At 55.0% G+C, this 15857-nt stretch overlaps 1 protein-coding gene and 1 long non-coding RNA gene across 2 annotated transcripts; both read left to right on the top strand.

The window, feature by feature from the left end:
- The first annotated feature begins 2792 nt into the window (after positions 1–2792).
- LOC122181885 lies at positions 2793–3858 on the top strand. Its single transcript, XR_006179614.1, has 3 exons — positions 2793–2890; positions 3297–3329; positions 3527–3858. It is a non-coding gene; the product is annotated as an uncharacterized LOC122181885 (long non-coding RNA).
- Positions 3859–5064: 1206 nt separating this feature from the next.
- Positions 5065–14463, top strand: LSS (lanosterol synthase). The gene is made up of 20 exons (XM_042874729.1): positions 5065–5178; positions 5247–5355; positions 5481–5602; positions 5847–5943; positions 6667–6802; positions 7024–7132; positions 7478–7596; positions 8036–8133; positions 8269–8296; positions 8867–8923; positions 9603–9674; positions 10351–10401; positions 10552–10701; positions 10982–11078; positions 11254–11359; positions 11862–11927; positions 12235–12315; positions 12598–12768; positions 13197–13275; positions 13480–14463. The coding sequence occupies exons 1-20, from the start codon at positions 5100–5102 to the stop codon at positions 13663–13665; spliced, it is 2013 nt and encodes a 670-aa protein (XP_042730663.1). The 5' UTR covers positions 5065–5099; the 3' UTR covers positions 13666–14463.
- Positions 14464–15857: the final 1394 nt, after the last annotated feature.

The raw sequence follows: 15857 nt of genomic DNA, 5'->3' as shown, positions 1-15857 counted from the left end.
ATGGGGTGCATGGCTGCTTGGTGCCTTCTACTTTGGATCTGGCAACAGTTTCCTCCTGTTGACTTTCAGGGCGATACAGGTTCCTTTGTGCTGCGTGGTGACACTTGAACAAATCAGATGGGGCAAAGTTTAGGCCAAAATGCCCAGCCCACACTCCTGGCCATAAATTCTCGTGGTTGACATCCAGCACTGATGTGTTGGATGGAGGCATGGGTAGTGAGAAGGGCCAGGGCCATTGGGTTGTAAAAGATGGTCCCAGCGTGACACTGCCTTGCATCACAAGCTGGAAACATGCCTGTTAGTTAGCAGGGTTAGTCATGGGCACCTTCATCCTTGGCCCTGTCCCACCTCTGCAGGCAGCTTCCGGTGACTGCCTTGCTCCTTGTGCACCTTCATCCTTGTACATGGTCCTTGGCCAGCATGCAACAGCCTCCACCCATCACTCCCCCCACAGGAGTCCTCTCCAGCCCCACCTTTGAATAGTCCTTGAATAGTCCTTGAGGCCTGTGCAGAGGTGTCAGGCTGTGCTAGGCTGGGAGCTGGTGCTCACCCATGTCAGTGACATGCAAAGTGCTGCCAATTCTTTCATTTTGAAATTCATGGCCCTGATCTTTTAAGGGAGACTGTGACCTCAGGACACTTTTCCTCGGGTCACTGATTTCTCACCAGAGCTTTGGACTGATATTTTTGGAGAAACAGAGGGTTTTACATAGCCCAAAGCTGAGCACAATGCTCCAAGCCTCTGCTTTTCTCTCTCCCTAGTTAAACACAATGTGAGGTCTTCATAGCGGGCCCAGGGAGAAAAGGCAGTGTGTGTCTCTGGTGTGCTTGGCACCAGGCTCTGCCAGACCACGAGACAAAGGCTGGTGGTCATTGAACTGGGAGAAAAAAACTCATGAGGGCAGAGGAATGTGTGTAGGAGGGGGAAGAAAATGCTTCTGCCTCTGCAGGGCTGCTCACTGAGAACACGGTTCTGCAGGCTCCATACCTCTGTGTGCCACTGTGTGTCTTTGAGCCCAGGAGAGATGAGATGGGATCGTGGCAGGCAGCCTGAAACCACCTCCAGAATCAGGAAGTACCAGCAAACACTGGGAGTGAGGCTGATGCCCATAGAAGTCAGTGCAGGAAGAAGATGGAGTGGGCTCAATTCAGCACCCTGCACATAGGTTGGTGGGGCCAGGGGGTCCCCCAGCCCCTGCTTATGCTGTATGTTCTCCCAGCACAACTGTGCACCCGGTGGCAGAGGAAACACTCTGGATCCACTCCTTGTCCGCCAAGTATCACTCCATTGCAATTTACACGACCTTCTCAGAAAACACTGAGCCATTCCTCTGGAGCTGAAAACTTTGTGATGCTGTTATCTCACCTGAAACACAGCCTTGGATTAGGTCATCTCCTGGCTGAACTCAGCTAAACCACTAAGCACTATCCTAAATTGGCACAGCACAGCAATGGGCAGTGTCCCTCCTGCCCTGGCACAGATTGCCCTGTAGGGTTGCAGGGTGCCCAAAGGGAAGGAATAGCTGCAGCTTGTGATGTCTCTGGCAGGCAGGGCACTCACAAACAGGGAGTGAGCATTACTCCATTAGGGAGCAGAGCATTGCTCCATTAATTTTGGGCTAATCCTCAGAAAACTTGTATAAAGCAATGCCCAAGCTGCATAATGAAGACAATGTGCAAGCAGATTGATTATATAGACATATGTAATATTATATATATAGATACATAATTATATAGATATATATAATACAAAGACAATAAACTCAAACGGATCACCCTTCATCACTGTCTTCTGGCAAAGAGTGCTGTGAAGACTTTGACAGCCATGTGGTAGCAGAGATCCCTGTGAAAAGCTCCTCTCAGGCAGATCATTATGGTTTCCTCGTTTGTTTCCCCAAACCAAAATAAATCAAGGCTATAGCACCCCAAATGCAGCACTCCTATGTGTGCGTCAACCAACACCATCCACTTAAGCTGCACAGAAGCAGCATCACAGCTCTCCCTAGTGAGAATGGGTGGTATGGAACTGGCGGTGCTCCAGGCACAGATTGCCCACATGCCCACTGAATACTGCCCTGTGCAAGCACAGGAGATCCATGTATGTATGTGTAACCATATTAGCTTCTACCTACATAAATGATATGAATACATAGCAGGGAGGTGGGACTTATGTACTGGGCAAACATGCAGTGAAAACATTCAGATTGCAAGTACAAATTAAAGACTTGGGTGAACTCGATCTCACCCACCTTGAGCCCTGCACAAAAATAAAGCAATGTCTCCCATGTAAGCATTTCTCTTTTCAATGTTTTGGGAGATTTTGAAATACACATCAATGCTAGGAGCATATTTTGTAATGCCATGGCCCAGACCACTCCCTCACTACCCATGGCTGTAGGCACTGCTTTGCCACACGCTGCACAGCCTGTGTCCCTGCATCCAGTTGTTAATATCAGTGCTGGATGTTAACCACGAGAATTTACGGCCAGGAGTGTGGGCTGGGCTTTTTGGCCTGAACTTTGCCCCATCTGATTTGTTCAAGTGTCACCGCGCAGCACAAAGGAACCTGGATCACCCTGAAAGTCAACAGAGGAAACTTTATTGCCAAATCCAAAGTAGAAGGCACCAAGCAGCCACGCACCCCCTGCATCAGATGACGAAAACCACCCATTCCCACCGCGCCCGGCGAGGGCTGCAGACCTTTGTGCGCTGCTCTGGGTGCGCCGGCTGTCTGTTGGGCGTCCCCATGGTGATGGCACCCATAAAACCATCGCCGTGTTTATGGGCCGGCGCCGCCCGTGGTGGTGGTTTTAAGCGGTGCCCCGAGGTCGGCCCCGACAGCCTGTGTGCTGCGTGAGGACGACGCTGGGTTCGCGGTGCTGTCGATTCTGTACGTGTTGAGCGGCAGAGGCCAGCGGGGCAGCAGGGTGGGCTGTGGCGGGGCACGGAGTCCTGGAGCCGCGCGGCCCCGAGGACGTGGGCTGGGCGCGGGGCTCGGCTGTTCCTCGCCGCCCGGAGGGGGTGCGTTAGGCAAGGGTTGGGTTCTCGGCATCAGCGAGGGAAAGCACGAGCCTGAGCTGTGCCGGGAGCGCAGAGGTGAGGGTGGCTGCTCCCGGGGTGCCCAGATGGGTCGGGATGTCCGTGGGGACGCGTGTGGGACACGTGTGGGTGGCACTCCTCGTACCCGGGCACACGGGGCCACGGCTGGGCTGGAGGCCTGGGGCCACGGGGATGCCAGGCACGAGGGCCGTGCACGGCGGGCAGCACTAACAGCGTGGTCCCTGCTTCCCTTGCAGCTCGGGGCCGTGCGATGTCATCCCCACACCCAGGTAAGTGCCCGTGGGTAGGGCTTGGGCAGCCCTGGGGGTGCCTGCGCTGCCAGGCCGCTCCCTGCCCACGTCCCCTGCCGCCGCCCGCAAGCCCGGTCGTGCCGGGGGCCAGGAGCCTCCCCCGGCAGCCGGGGCATTACAGCTCCAGCAGAGCCGCGTGGCCGTTCCGCAGCCCTGACGCGCACCTCTTCCTGCAGGGCCGCACGGAGGGCCGCAGCCGCACGGAGGGCCCGGAAAGTCGCCAGGGCATAATAACCCACCCGGCCATGACCGAGGCGGCCCCCACCCGAAGGGCTCCCATACGTCTCCGAAGGGCCCCAATCCGTCTCCGCCGGGCCCGCACGGCCACCCCCACTAGGCGCTGAGCCCCGTCGGCAGCCGTCCATGGCACGGGTCCGTCTTCGTCCCTCGGCTACCCGGTAGCCGCGCTGCCGCCGGGGTCTCCCACCCGCCACGTGTGGCAGCACCTCTGCCGGAAACAGCAGCTCGGGCTCGGGTTGAGGTCGGCAATAAAAAAGTCCTCTCGGTGGCTCTGTGGTCTTTGTGTGTGGCGAAGGGTCTCCGCGCCGTGCCGGCCGTGCGCACCGCAGGGCACTGCCGCTGCTCGTTCGGGCGCGAGGAGACGGACGGAGCGTCGGCGTTACGGGGGCTGCCCCGGCACACGGGCAGCCGCTCCGCGAGGGCACGGCCCGCGACGGGCGCCGTCCCCTCGGTTACGCGCACGGAACGGAGCGGCCGCGCGGCCCCCGGGCTCTGCGGAGCCCTCGGCCCACGGGTGGGATCGCCGTGCAGCGCCGCTGCTTGCTGCTCAATGCCTCCGTGCGGGCGGAACTGCGGCACGGCCACGCACCGGCACCGCGCTGCTGAACGCCCGGGGTTTGGTTCCCCCCAACGGCGGCTTTCTCTGCAGCGGCTGTTAAGTCCGGGTTACGGCGCCGGGGGCAGGGAGAGACTCGAGGACGCGACTCTGCGGTCACCGCCCCCATGCGGGGCTCCGCGGAGCTGCAGTAGGGCGGGTCCGTGGATGGACACCGTTCGGATCCCCCTCCGCAGCCGCACCGAACCGCGCGCCTGCACCACCTTCGCCCTGGAGAGGCTGCGCCCCGCCCCTGCGCGTTGCAGGCGGCACTCCGCTCCACCCGCGGTGCGGTCCGGGGCGGGGATAGGGGCGGGCTCGGGGCGGGTTATGGGCGGGCTCGCGGCGGTGCCACGGGCCCATTGGCGGCCTTCCGTGAGGCCATCTCGGCTCAGGATAGCGCGGTCTCGGCCCCATCCCGGTCCCGTTCTTGACAGCACCGGTGGCGATGGCAGCGGACGGGTGAGTGTTCATCATCCCCGTGCCCACCATCCCTGTCCCCGTGCCCACCATCCCTATCCCTTTGCCCATCATCCCCATCTCCCTGTCCATCACCCCCATCCTCATAATCCCCATCCCCGTGCTCATAGGGTGGTGCGGCGGCGCGGCGGTCCGTGGCGCACGGAGGCAGCCACGGCGCTACCCTCCTGGCGGCTGCGCTGCGAGGGCGGCCGGCAGCGCTGGTGCTACCTGGATGACGGCGGCGAGGACGAGGCGGCGAGCGAAGGGCGGCGGGCGCAGACGGCGCTGGAGGCGCACAGCCTTGGCCTGGACACGGTGCGGGGCCGCGGGGCGGAGGGCGCGGGGCGCGGCGCGGGGCTCCCGACTGAGCTACGGCACGATCTCCCCCGCAGGACGAGCTGCTGCGGACGCTGCCGGCCGCCGGCACGGCTCGGGAGGCCGCCCGCAACGGCATGCGATTCTACGCCACGCTGCAAGCCGAGGACGGTCACTGGGCCGGCGATTACGGGGGGCCGCTTTTCCTGCTGCCAGGTGGGTTCTGCCGCGCTTCCGGCCGCGCCGCGCTCGGCTCAGTGTGACCGTCGCTCCTGTGCTCGCAGGGCTGCTGATCGTCTGCCACATCGCCCGCATCCCGCTGCCCGACGGCTTCCGCAGGGAGATGGTGCGCTACCTGCGCTCCGTGCAGCTCCCAGACGGCGGCTGGGGTCTGTGAGTAGCGGGGGGGTTATCCGGGATGGCGGCACTCGGGTCTCTCTCGCGGCCGTTCTGCTTCAGCCCCGTGCATCGGCCGTGTCTGACGCTGTGCTGCGTGTGGGTGTGTGTGTGTGTGGCAGGCACGTGGAAGACAAATCGACGGTGTTTGGCACAGCTCTCAACTACGTAGCCCTGAGGATCCTGGGGCTTGGCCCGGATGACCCCGACATCGTGAGGGCCCGCATCAACCTGCACAGCAAAGGTCAGCGCGGCTGTGCCCAGCTGCTCGGGCAGTGGGTGGCAGAGGAGCTGTTTGCCCTGAGTGGTATCGACATCTTCACCCAGCGATGGGGAATGATGCTTTGTTTTCTGCTGCCTGCCTTTTTTTGGAGGCATGTGTCTGTGCAGCATGCTCCTGAACGCGGGGAGAGACAAACGCTGGGATGTGGGGGAAAGAAGGGAGCGGGCACAGCTGCATCACTGAAAGCCCTGATCTGTCTCTGCAGGAGGTGCTGTGGGGATCCCATCTTGGGGGAAGTTTTGGCTGGCTATCCTCAACGTCTACAGCTGGGAGGGGATGAACACGCTGCTCCCGGAGATGTGGTACATGCTGTGGGTGCAGGGATGTCATCAATCCTGCCACTGGTCTCAGCCCATAGCTGTCCAAGCTGTGCTGGGCCCAGAGCAGGCTCTGTTCAGGCTGCCTGGCTGCTGGGAGCAACCGATGGGCATGCAGCACCAAATGCTGCACCAGGGAGATATGCAAGAGCTCAGCCCTGTTGGTTTTATCCACAGGTCCTTTGCTCTTGTGACCAAGGAGAACTGAGCCTAACAGCACAGAGCTTACTGTGTATAAGGCTGCCAGCTGTAACCTTCTGTGGTTGCTCAGAGGGCCCTTAGTGGTCATTGGGTGTCAGAAAGGAAAAGCGTATGTAATTTTCTATGGGAAGGTCAGGGGCTTCACAGTACCAAGGACTGCTGGAGCTTTGTCATGGGATGCGTTCAGCTGTCATTCTGCAACTCCACCTTCAAAGTAATGTGGAGAAGAGAGGGGCCCTTGAACTGGCTCTCCCTCCTCTCTGAACCTGGGGTGCTCTCTGCCTGAACTGGGCCAGGAGCAGTATCTGCTGGTGCTAGCATGAAGGGCTCACCCATGAAGAGTGGGAGCAGAGCCAATCTGTGTGGGTGTTCTCGTATTTTCTGCAGCTGTACCAGCAGCAGAAAGCCTGTCACGGGGGCCCCTCGCATCCTGCTAGCACAGCACCTCTGTGTGTCTCCCTTGGCCCTTCCTGTTGCTCACAGGAGCGCCCTCTCCATTGCAAATAGGCTGCTTCCTACGTGGTTCCCAGCCCATCCATCCAGGCTCTGGTGCCACTGCCGCCAGGTCTACCTCCCCATGAGCTACTGTTATGCCAAGCGTCTGTCAGCAGAAGAGGATGAACTCATCCGGAGCTTGCAGCAGGTGAGGAGCTGGCCCTGCAGGGGCTCCCCAGAGAGAACACTTGGCTCCTTGGCTGCTTGCTGTGCCTGCCGTGTCGCTGGGGCCAGCCTCTGGCACATGAAGCAGCATCTCTCATGCCTGCATGGACAAAGCAGTCTGGGCAGAGGACCTCATGCAGCAAGCTGTCTCTGGGTATTTGTTCCCAGCTTGCCAGGCTGATCACCTGTATTGTCTTTTGCCAGGAGCTGTATGTGCAAGACTACGCCAGCATCGACTGGCCAGCCCAGAGGAACAACGTGGCTTCCTGTGATGTATACACCCCACATAGCTGGCTACTGGGAATCGCCTATGGTGAGCGTGATGCTGGATGAGATAGAAGGGCCCTTGACATGGGACCACCATTTAGTGGGCTGGTGGTGGAACTGAAGCTGTCCTGTACCGTGAGGGCCCTTCAAGGTCTGCTGTTAGCTACTGGCAGTGCCTTGGAGCTGGAAAGGAAGGGCTGTGTGATCCTTGGGCCTTGAGTTTCATTACAGCAGCAGGGCCTTGTGCCCTAGTCTTCAAGCCATCATGAAGCACAGCAGTTCCCATTCTTTCCGTGTTTGGTCATCATGTGAGCGGTTGTGCAGCCAGCCACAGCAATTGGAGGCAGCCACATGGTGTGAATATTTCACCGCGTGTCACTTTATGTTCCAGCTGTCATGAATGTGTACGAAGCCCACCATAGCACCTACCTGCGGCAGCGAGCCATCACAGAGCTGTATGACCACATCAAAGCTGATGACAGATTCACCAAGTGTATCAGCATTGGTCCGGTAGGCCACTTGATACTGATCCTGTCAAATTCCTGCCCTTGGCTCTAGCCAAGAACTAGCGCGGGGTTCTACAGCCCTTTGCAGCTGTGGTGTGTAACCATAACCTCTGTCTTGTGCTCAGACACAACTCCTGCTGTTCATAATGCTGAAGACTTTAGTGCTAACAGGACACAGGAAAGGCAGAAAGTGTGGGAACAGCTGTAGTCCTAGTAAGGGGTACCTCTCCTTGTGGTTCAGGGACACGATGTGAAGATAATCCCTGAAGTAACGTTGTGGCACTTGCTGAGCTGTCTCAGCTATACTTAGAGCGATGCCATAGATGGAGTTGTCAGAGTGAAGCCCAGGACCTCTAGATGGATGTGTGCTGGGTGATAGCGGTGCATGTGTCTGGGGCTGGAAAGTGCTACACCTAGAGCAATGACAGTGATGCTCTCGGCAGATTTCCAAGACCATCAACATGTTGGTTCGCTGGTTTGTGGATGGGGAGAATTCACCAGCTTTTCAGGAGCATGTTTCCAGGATCCCCGACTATCTCTGGTAACGATGTGTGTGACCCACCTCTCATGGCACGGGGTTCTGATCCCTGTGATGTTGGCACGCCATAGCTCCCAGCCCCCTTCCTGCTGCTCTTGCTATGCCTGCGCTGCAGCGCTGTGTTTTCTCTTCCCACAGGCTGGGCCTCGATGGCATGAAGATGCAGGTGAGATGCTGTTGGATGCCAGAGAGGCCAAGAGAGATCCTGGCTTGCTGAAGCTGCCTCTGGGATGGGATAGCTCATTTTCAGTGTCTGTCGGCCTTGTCTGCCTGGCAGTGCCGGGAGTGCATTGTGTGTGTTTCACTTGTTTGCCTTTCTGGCCATTGGCTGGGGGGGCAGCTGTAGGTCTCTATCCCCTTTATTCCTGTGAGTCCTGGGAGAAGGGAAGGAGAAAGATGGTCCGCTGCCTGCCCTACTGCTCAGAGGCTCTGATAGTGCATGCAGACTGAGCTAATCTTGTGGCTGTTGCGTCCCTTTGCTCATAAATGTTGATCTCTCCTGTTCTTTCTGTGCACACAGCAGGCTAAGGCAGCTTTCTCATTTCCTGTCCCTCTGCTTTTTGTGAGCTTCTGCATTCCACCCCTCAGTGCCAGCACAGCAGCTGTGGTGCTAAGTGACATAAAACCAAGATGCAGGATGGAGGGAACAGAGGGGCTAATGCAGGAGGAGTACGCTGTCCTGGAGTCCCCACAGGTGTCAGTGGCAACTTGACCTTCACCATTCACTGTCTTTCAGGGTACAAACGGATCCCAGCTCTGGGACACTGCCTTTGCCATCCAGGCCTTCCTGGAGGTAAGATGCCCCTCAAGTTTGCACAGTGCCTTGACAAAAGACAGCATCGTGGTGCATCTTCAAATACGAGGGGCTTTTACTGCACATCCCCTTATGCTTCTGCTGTGCTGATTATGGTATCGCGTGATACAGCTGCATCAAGGGAACATTCTCCACAGAAAGCCCCTCAGCTGTGGTAGGCAGGCTGTCCATTACTATAGTACAGCCCTTCTCTGCCAGCTGCTTTTGAAGCAGGTCACAATGCCAGCGGAATGGGCCGGATTAGATTTATTTGTTGCTGCAGTCTTGTAGTAAAACCCTGTTTCTTGCTCCTTGCTCTGCTTGGCCCCAGAGCATTCCTGTTTGTCAGGAATAGCATGCAGGACTGATCTCCAGCATAAGGGCAGAAAGAGTTGTGGTGGGCATGTGTTGTGGAGGGTAATGTGATAGCTCGAATAAGCCCCTCACGTGGCCATGCAAATATCTCTCTCAGTGAAGCAAGCAACAGCACATAGTTCTCATTAGAGAGGTTTGTTATGAACGTAGTAAGCAAAGGATGAATGCAAACCTGCAGGAAGGGCTACACAAGGAGCAGGTGTTAATGGCACTGAGGTCAGCAAAGTCCTAGTATATCCTCTTCTTCCCAAGGGACATATTTTGTGGCCAGAACTCCTTGCTGACTGTGCATCTCTGTTTCTAGGCAGAAGCCCAGAAGATACCTGAGTTTATGTCCTGCCTTCAGAACGCCCATGAGTTTCTTAGGTTCACCCAGGTAAGCTGAGTTGGTTGTCTCTGCAATGCTGGCTATGCAGTCTTGGCTTCTTGTGAGAGCCTTGCTGGATACCTGTGTTGTATGAAGAGCTTGCCTGTAGGGCTAGACTAGCAATGTCCCCGGGACATTCCTGTGCCCTTTTGCTGGGAATCATCTTTGCAGCTTAGCCAGGACCTTGGCCAGCCCCAGGCCCTGTCAGATGTCCTGTGGGATGTTTAAATTGTCTGCCTTGGGCTGAGAGAGTCTGGAAAACTGAGAGCTTAGACTTCTTTTCCCCATTCTCCTTGCTGGTGCCATGCATTTGAAGCACCTTTCTGGGAACCCAGCCTCCTTCCCCAGTGACTGCACAGCTCAGATCTTGCTGTCTAGCAGCCTGGTGTAGGTGCAATTGTACATCTTAGTCATGGTGCTGTCAGTGAGGCCCTTGAAAGCAGGTGGCTCCCTGTCAGGAAAGCTCTTGAGAAGGGGCTTTATCAGCACATGCTGGTGCGAGGCCAAAATGTGATTTTTCTTCAGCATTCCCCGCTTCACAGCTGATCTCTTTCCCTGTCTGCCTCCCTCAGTGAAGGACAGATGGTGAGCAGTTGCAAAGAGCTCTGCATGTGTGATTGTTTAAAGCCATGACCTTTCAGCTGGGCAGCTTCAATCTGTCCTTCTTGTTTCTTGTCTTCTGTAGATCCCAGAGAACCCACCTGACTACCAGAAATATTACCGCCATATGAACAAGGTGCGATGGCTGGAGCTGGACTCCAATGGGTGCATACACAGAGCTGAGATTTGGGCAGAGGGGCGTGGGGGCATGAGAGACACTACTTTCCCCTGTGCAAGAACAGAGCAAGTCCAGAGGATGGTGCTGAGTCATTCTTTATCTCCCTAGGGTGGCTTTCCCTTCAGCACACGGGACTGTGGCTGGATTGTGGCAGACTGCACAGCAGAGGGACTGAAGTCGATTATGCTGCTACAGGAGAAGTGTCCCTTCATAGCCAACCCTGTCCCAACTGAACGCCTCTTTGATGCTGTGAATGTGGTAAGTGTTACAAAGATTAGGATCGAGGGAAATGCAGGCAGGTAAAAAGAGCTAAAATAAGAGAAGTGAAAGGCTGATGAGTGCCTAGATGTGGTATTGCTAAGTCTGTACAAAGCCATTTGAGGTGATGATCTGGATTGGAGATCTAACTGTCAGTGTGGTTAGGGACATTTACCAACCTATGTGGATCTGACTTTGTCCTTACAACTTGCTTGGGGCCAGACTGGAGTGGTACTGCCTGTGAGCCAGCCCCATCCTTTCTCTCTGCTTGTCTGGGCAGTTACTGAGCATGAGGAACTCAGATGGAGGCTTTGCCACATATGAAACCAAGAGAGGAGGCCACTTGCTGGAGCTGCTGAACCCCTCAGAAGTGTTTGGTAAGAGGAGCTGTGTAGGCTTGTTTGCCCTGCCCACTGTGAAGGGGCAGGTCTTGCCCAAGGACCCTCTGTGGCCTGCATGTGCTGTGGGTCTTGGGGAGAGACCGGCAGTGTGCGGCTCAGTTTGCTGCCCAGGAGAGGGTCTCTTTCACTAGTATCCTTCTCCTGCTGACAGGTGACATCATGATTGACTACACCTATGTGGAATGCACATCAGCTGTCATGCAGGCACTGAGACACTTCCAAAATGTGTATCCTGAGCACAGAGCCCCAGAGATCAGGTAAGGTTGAGAGTTGGGTGGGGATGAAAATAGTGGTCCATGCTGGTTGCTGTGTCTTTTGCTGGCACAGTACCTGCTAAGCCCTGTCTTGCCTGGGCCTCTGCAGTGGCATGGAGCAGCCCCTGGAAAGGACACTGGCATGTTTGATGTGGGATGTTGGTTACATACGAACCAGAGCTCTCCCTCAGGATCCTAGAGCCTAATCCCACTGGGCATCTGTTTGGGATCAAGCTGTGGAAAATCAATAGAGAATGAGCATGCCGGATGACTTAGCGATTGCCTTGATCTTGCAGCCAGCTGTAGGCCAGGTCCCCTGGTTGTATGCTGGCACGTGGCAGAAAAGTACCCATGTAGAGCATGATTTGACTCTAAAATTTTGAATGGGGTCATCTGTCTGCTTTCTCTTCCCTCTAATCATGGGACCCTTAAAATCTTCAGAGGTAATAATGAGTACCACTAATGAAGCAGACACTGAGTTTGAGCTGTTTTTTCTTCTGACCAGAGAGACTCTGCAGAAGGGCCTGGACTTCTGTCGCAAGACGCAGCGAGCTGATGGGTCATGGGAAGGGTAAGCAGTGCTCACAGCTGCCCATTTCTCCCCTGACTGCCCCATCATGAGAGGGACCACAAGCATCTTTCATGACTGGTAGTGTATGTGAGAATAGCATGTAGGTAGCTGATCTCCTTTAGGGGTTGGGGTGGATCCAACTCCTCCAGTCTAAGCGATCTGGGAGCAGGTGCTGGTGGTGCTGGGCAAAGTTAGGCCATAGGGCACACAAGCTGTTGCTCTGCCTGTGTCTATTTTGGCTGCGCATACAGCAGTGTCAGAGCCTGCCTCTGCCCTGGTCCTTGCACTGATTTTCCCTCTGGCCTAGGAGCTGGGGAGTTTGCTTCACATATGGAACCTGGTTTGGTCTGGAGGCATTTGCCAGTATGCAGCATGTGTACCGTGATGGGTAAGTAAGGGCCAGCTGGTTCCTCCAGCTCCAGCTCTGGGCAGGGATGGGACCCTGAGGTGGGTCTGGGTGGAGCCCTGGGCTCTTCTGCCTCAGCTACTGCTCCTTCCAAATCTGATACCTGTGATATGACCAGAGCACTCAATGCCTGAGTTCCAGCTCTTGCAGCAACCCCTGCCATGAGCAGAGTAGAACACAGCTTCTGTTTGCATCTGGAAAACTGCAAACTAGCTAGCTGTCATTGGTACTTAGCCCTGTCTGATTCTCTGCCTGTCCCTGCAGGGTGGCATGCAAAGAAGTGGCCCGAGCCTGCCAGTTCCTGCTCTCCAAGCAGATGACAGATGGTGGATGGGGAGAGGACTTTGAGTCATGTGAGCAGCGCACCTATGTGCAGAGTTCCTCCTCGCAGATCCACAATACATGTTGGGCCCTGCTGGGGCTCATGGCTGTCAGGTAGGAGCAGCCTTCACCGCTTCTGACTTCGCATTTCTTTTAGTGTCTGGTGAGATGGGAGAGAGCAGCTGGGTTGTGTGGAAAAGCTGGCAAAGGCTCTGGGTCCTGCTAGTGTGAGCCTTGCACCCAATTGTGTTTTTTAGTTACTCCACACCTGCAATGACACCAGAGTTGTGGTCCAGCCAGTGAAGCTGCTGATTATAGGAGAGGGGGGAAGCAAAGGTTTGGATCACAATTGCAGACCGCCAGCCTAGAGTAATTCTGCTGTATTAGAAATGCATTTTACCCTGGAGTTGTAAGGGGCCTTCCCAAAGTACTCAGCATGCTTTAATTAAGCCTGAGGCAGACTGGAGGTGATTGAGCTCCTGAAGTAGATATGCAGACAGCCTAGATGACAAAAGTGATTATATCTCCCTTGTGCTTTGCAGGTACCCTGACACTGGTGTGCTGGAAAGGGGCATCAAACTGTTGATTGATAAGCAACTACCCAATGGTGACTGGCCTCAGGTACGTGGATCACCTCTGATCTCTCCAGTTTGTTCCCCAGTGATACATATGTCCTGGGCATCATGTAGCCCTTGTAATGATACGATCAAAAGCCATGTGTGTTTTTTGGTGGAGGACTTCAGGAAAGTAATGAGCTCAGCGCTGTGTCCTGGACACGCTGTGGTTTCCTGTCACCCACATCGCCCTGCTGTCTGTCTTTCTCAGGAGAACATTGCTGGGGTGTTCAACAAATCATGTGCCATCAGTTACACTGCCTACCGCAATGTCTTCCCCATCTGGACGCTCGGACGTTTCTCTCGGCTGCATCCCAACAGCCCTCTTGCTGAGCACCTGCAATCCGGACCCTTGGCTGGGATGGGGAAGACTCCAAAGACAGCACTGTCTGACTGAACCCATACCATGGCTTTGACTTGCCTTAGGTGTCATGCTGCATGGGGGCACAGGGGGACTTCCTGCACAGGATCTCAGTGCTGATCTCAACTGCCTTTGCCAGGGAGGAGAGTGCTGCTGTGGTGCCACAGAAACTCAGCTTTCTGTTGACTCTCTTCTAAGAATCCACTTTTAAAGGCTCTTGCCAACTGTATCTACCTTCAAGGGATATGCACTGAAGTGCCTTTTCGAATCAGTCTGATGATCTTCAGAGAGAAAGCTGCTGAGCTGTGTTGTATCATACGTCTAGACAGACTGTCTCTCATTCTCAGTAGAACAAGGATGATTTAATCTTCTTCTTGTCCTGCACCCCAAGGCTGGCTGGCTGTAGCAGGAGTGTAGGATGTGGTGGGGCTTCCCCTGTGCCCAGCACTGTGATGGAGTGCACTGCACAGTCCACAGTTCATCCTGAACTAGCCTGCACTGGGAGTGCCAACAAAAACCTTTGAAGTGCTCTCTGCTCAGGAGGCTGTGCTGAGAGGGGGGGCATCTGTTGTCCTGAATATGGGAAGGAGTGCTTCACTCAGTTTTCTTTCCATTCCGTCCCCCACCTGGAGGCATCTGGCTTCCCAGAGCTGAACAGGTCAAATCATCAGCATCGTTCCCACTTGGAAAAAGGGGAAACTGAAGCAGAAAGCACTGAGGTGATTGGTGTTAGGGCATAGTCTCCTAGGCTTCCCTGAGCAAGGGTGTGGGTATCAGAGGTGGAAGTCATGTCAATGGATGAGTTAATAAATGGCTAATGGTGTTACAAGTGGATCCTGGCTGTATGTTGGTTTCCTCATCGCCTTCCCCCAGCATACATCACAGGCACAGCTGGCACAGAAAATCCCTGTGCTGCATACAGATGCAGGAGATTTCCCTGGAAGCTCTAGGACCCTGGGTTTCTTGTAGGTTTGCTCTCAGCGTCCTGAGATGAGGACCAGGCCAACAAAAGTAGTGCTTGGAGCTGGGCTCCTCCTAGAAATGGAGGCTGCATAGAGGTAGCATCCCATCATAGGTTTAGAGGAAAAGCTGCCCTTAGAAGCAAAATAACATAAGGATTTTCACTACTTTGCACCAGCAGGCAGATTTATAGCTGCTTCTCGGAAAGAAGGGATTTGTCACATGTAACAGTTATTTCTGAAGACAAACACTTTAACGCCTGACTTCTCCCCTTCCTCCTTCTTACTCCAAGATTTGATTGCTGAACACATCACCACATAGTAGGGAATATCCCTTCAGTCAGTTTTAAGTAACTGTCCTGGCTGTGTCCCCTCCAAAACAGTTGCTCACCCTCAGCCTCCCTGCTAGGATAGCAATGAAAAAACAGAGAAGACCTTGATATTGTGGTAGCAGTGGTCAGCAATAGCTAAAACCTCAGTGCACACAATATTTTTGTCACCAACCCACCAGATAGTTCGATAGTGGCTTTTATGTAGAGCTAGCTGCTTACCAGCCAAAAGCAGTACAGGATTTGAATACTGTCTCCCAAAAGATTCTCATAAAGATGCCGATGCTGGACAATGTGGCAGTCACTGAGGAGATGTGCCAGCTGCATCGGAAAGGAACCTGGTGCCAATGTCCCTTTGGGTCACTGTGTTCAGAAAGATGGAGAATAGGGATAGGGAATCCTTCCTGTTATGCACTGTCTGCCCTGAGTTGGGGACATTACCAGAAAACCTCCTGACATGGTTTGGCCCTCTGATCATTATTCTTTACTGATAGTTCAGGCTGGCAGTGATGAAATTGCTGAGAGAAGCTTTAGGGCAAACAATAACTTCAGAGGACTGAGGCGGTCAGTAGATAGAGCAGGCATACAGATGGTGTTTTCCTTTGTCCCTTCAGTGACAGGGAGTGATATCTGGCCAGAAAAATCCATCTGAGAAATACATGGCTGAGAGACTGGTGCAATGGCAAGAATTTTTCTTGACCATGGGGCAGTTCTCTTCACACCTGGCCTGATGGCTGCAGATGGGGTCCCTGTGTTGGGGCACTCCAAGCACAGACATCTGCTGGAGAAGTAGCACGGTAAGCTGCAGGCAGTCCAGGAGGCTCCTGGAATGCATCAAGGATAACTTCCTGAGCCAGGTAATAGACAGCCCAAACAGGGGGATGCAATGCTGGACCTGTTGCACACCAACGTGAGCAAACTGAATTGGTGGCATCAGGAT

This window comes from Lagopus leucura, unplaced genomic scaffold, assembly GCF_019238085.1.
Source record: "Lagopus leucura isolate 7727_CA_CO unplaced genomic scaffold, USGS_WTPT01 Super-Scaffold_100012, whole genome shotgun sequence".
Classification (NCBI taxonomy): domain Eukaryota; kingdom Metazoa; phylum Chordata; class Aves; order Galliformes; family Phasianidae; genus Lagopus; species Lagopus leucura.
The sequence above is the reverse complement of the archived record's forward strand: the minus strand, read 5'-3'. Positions and strand labels throughout refer to the sequence as shown.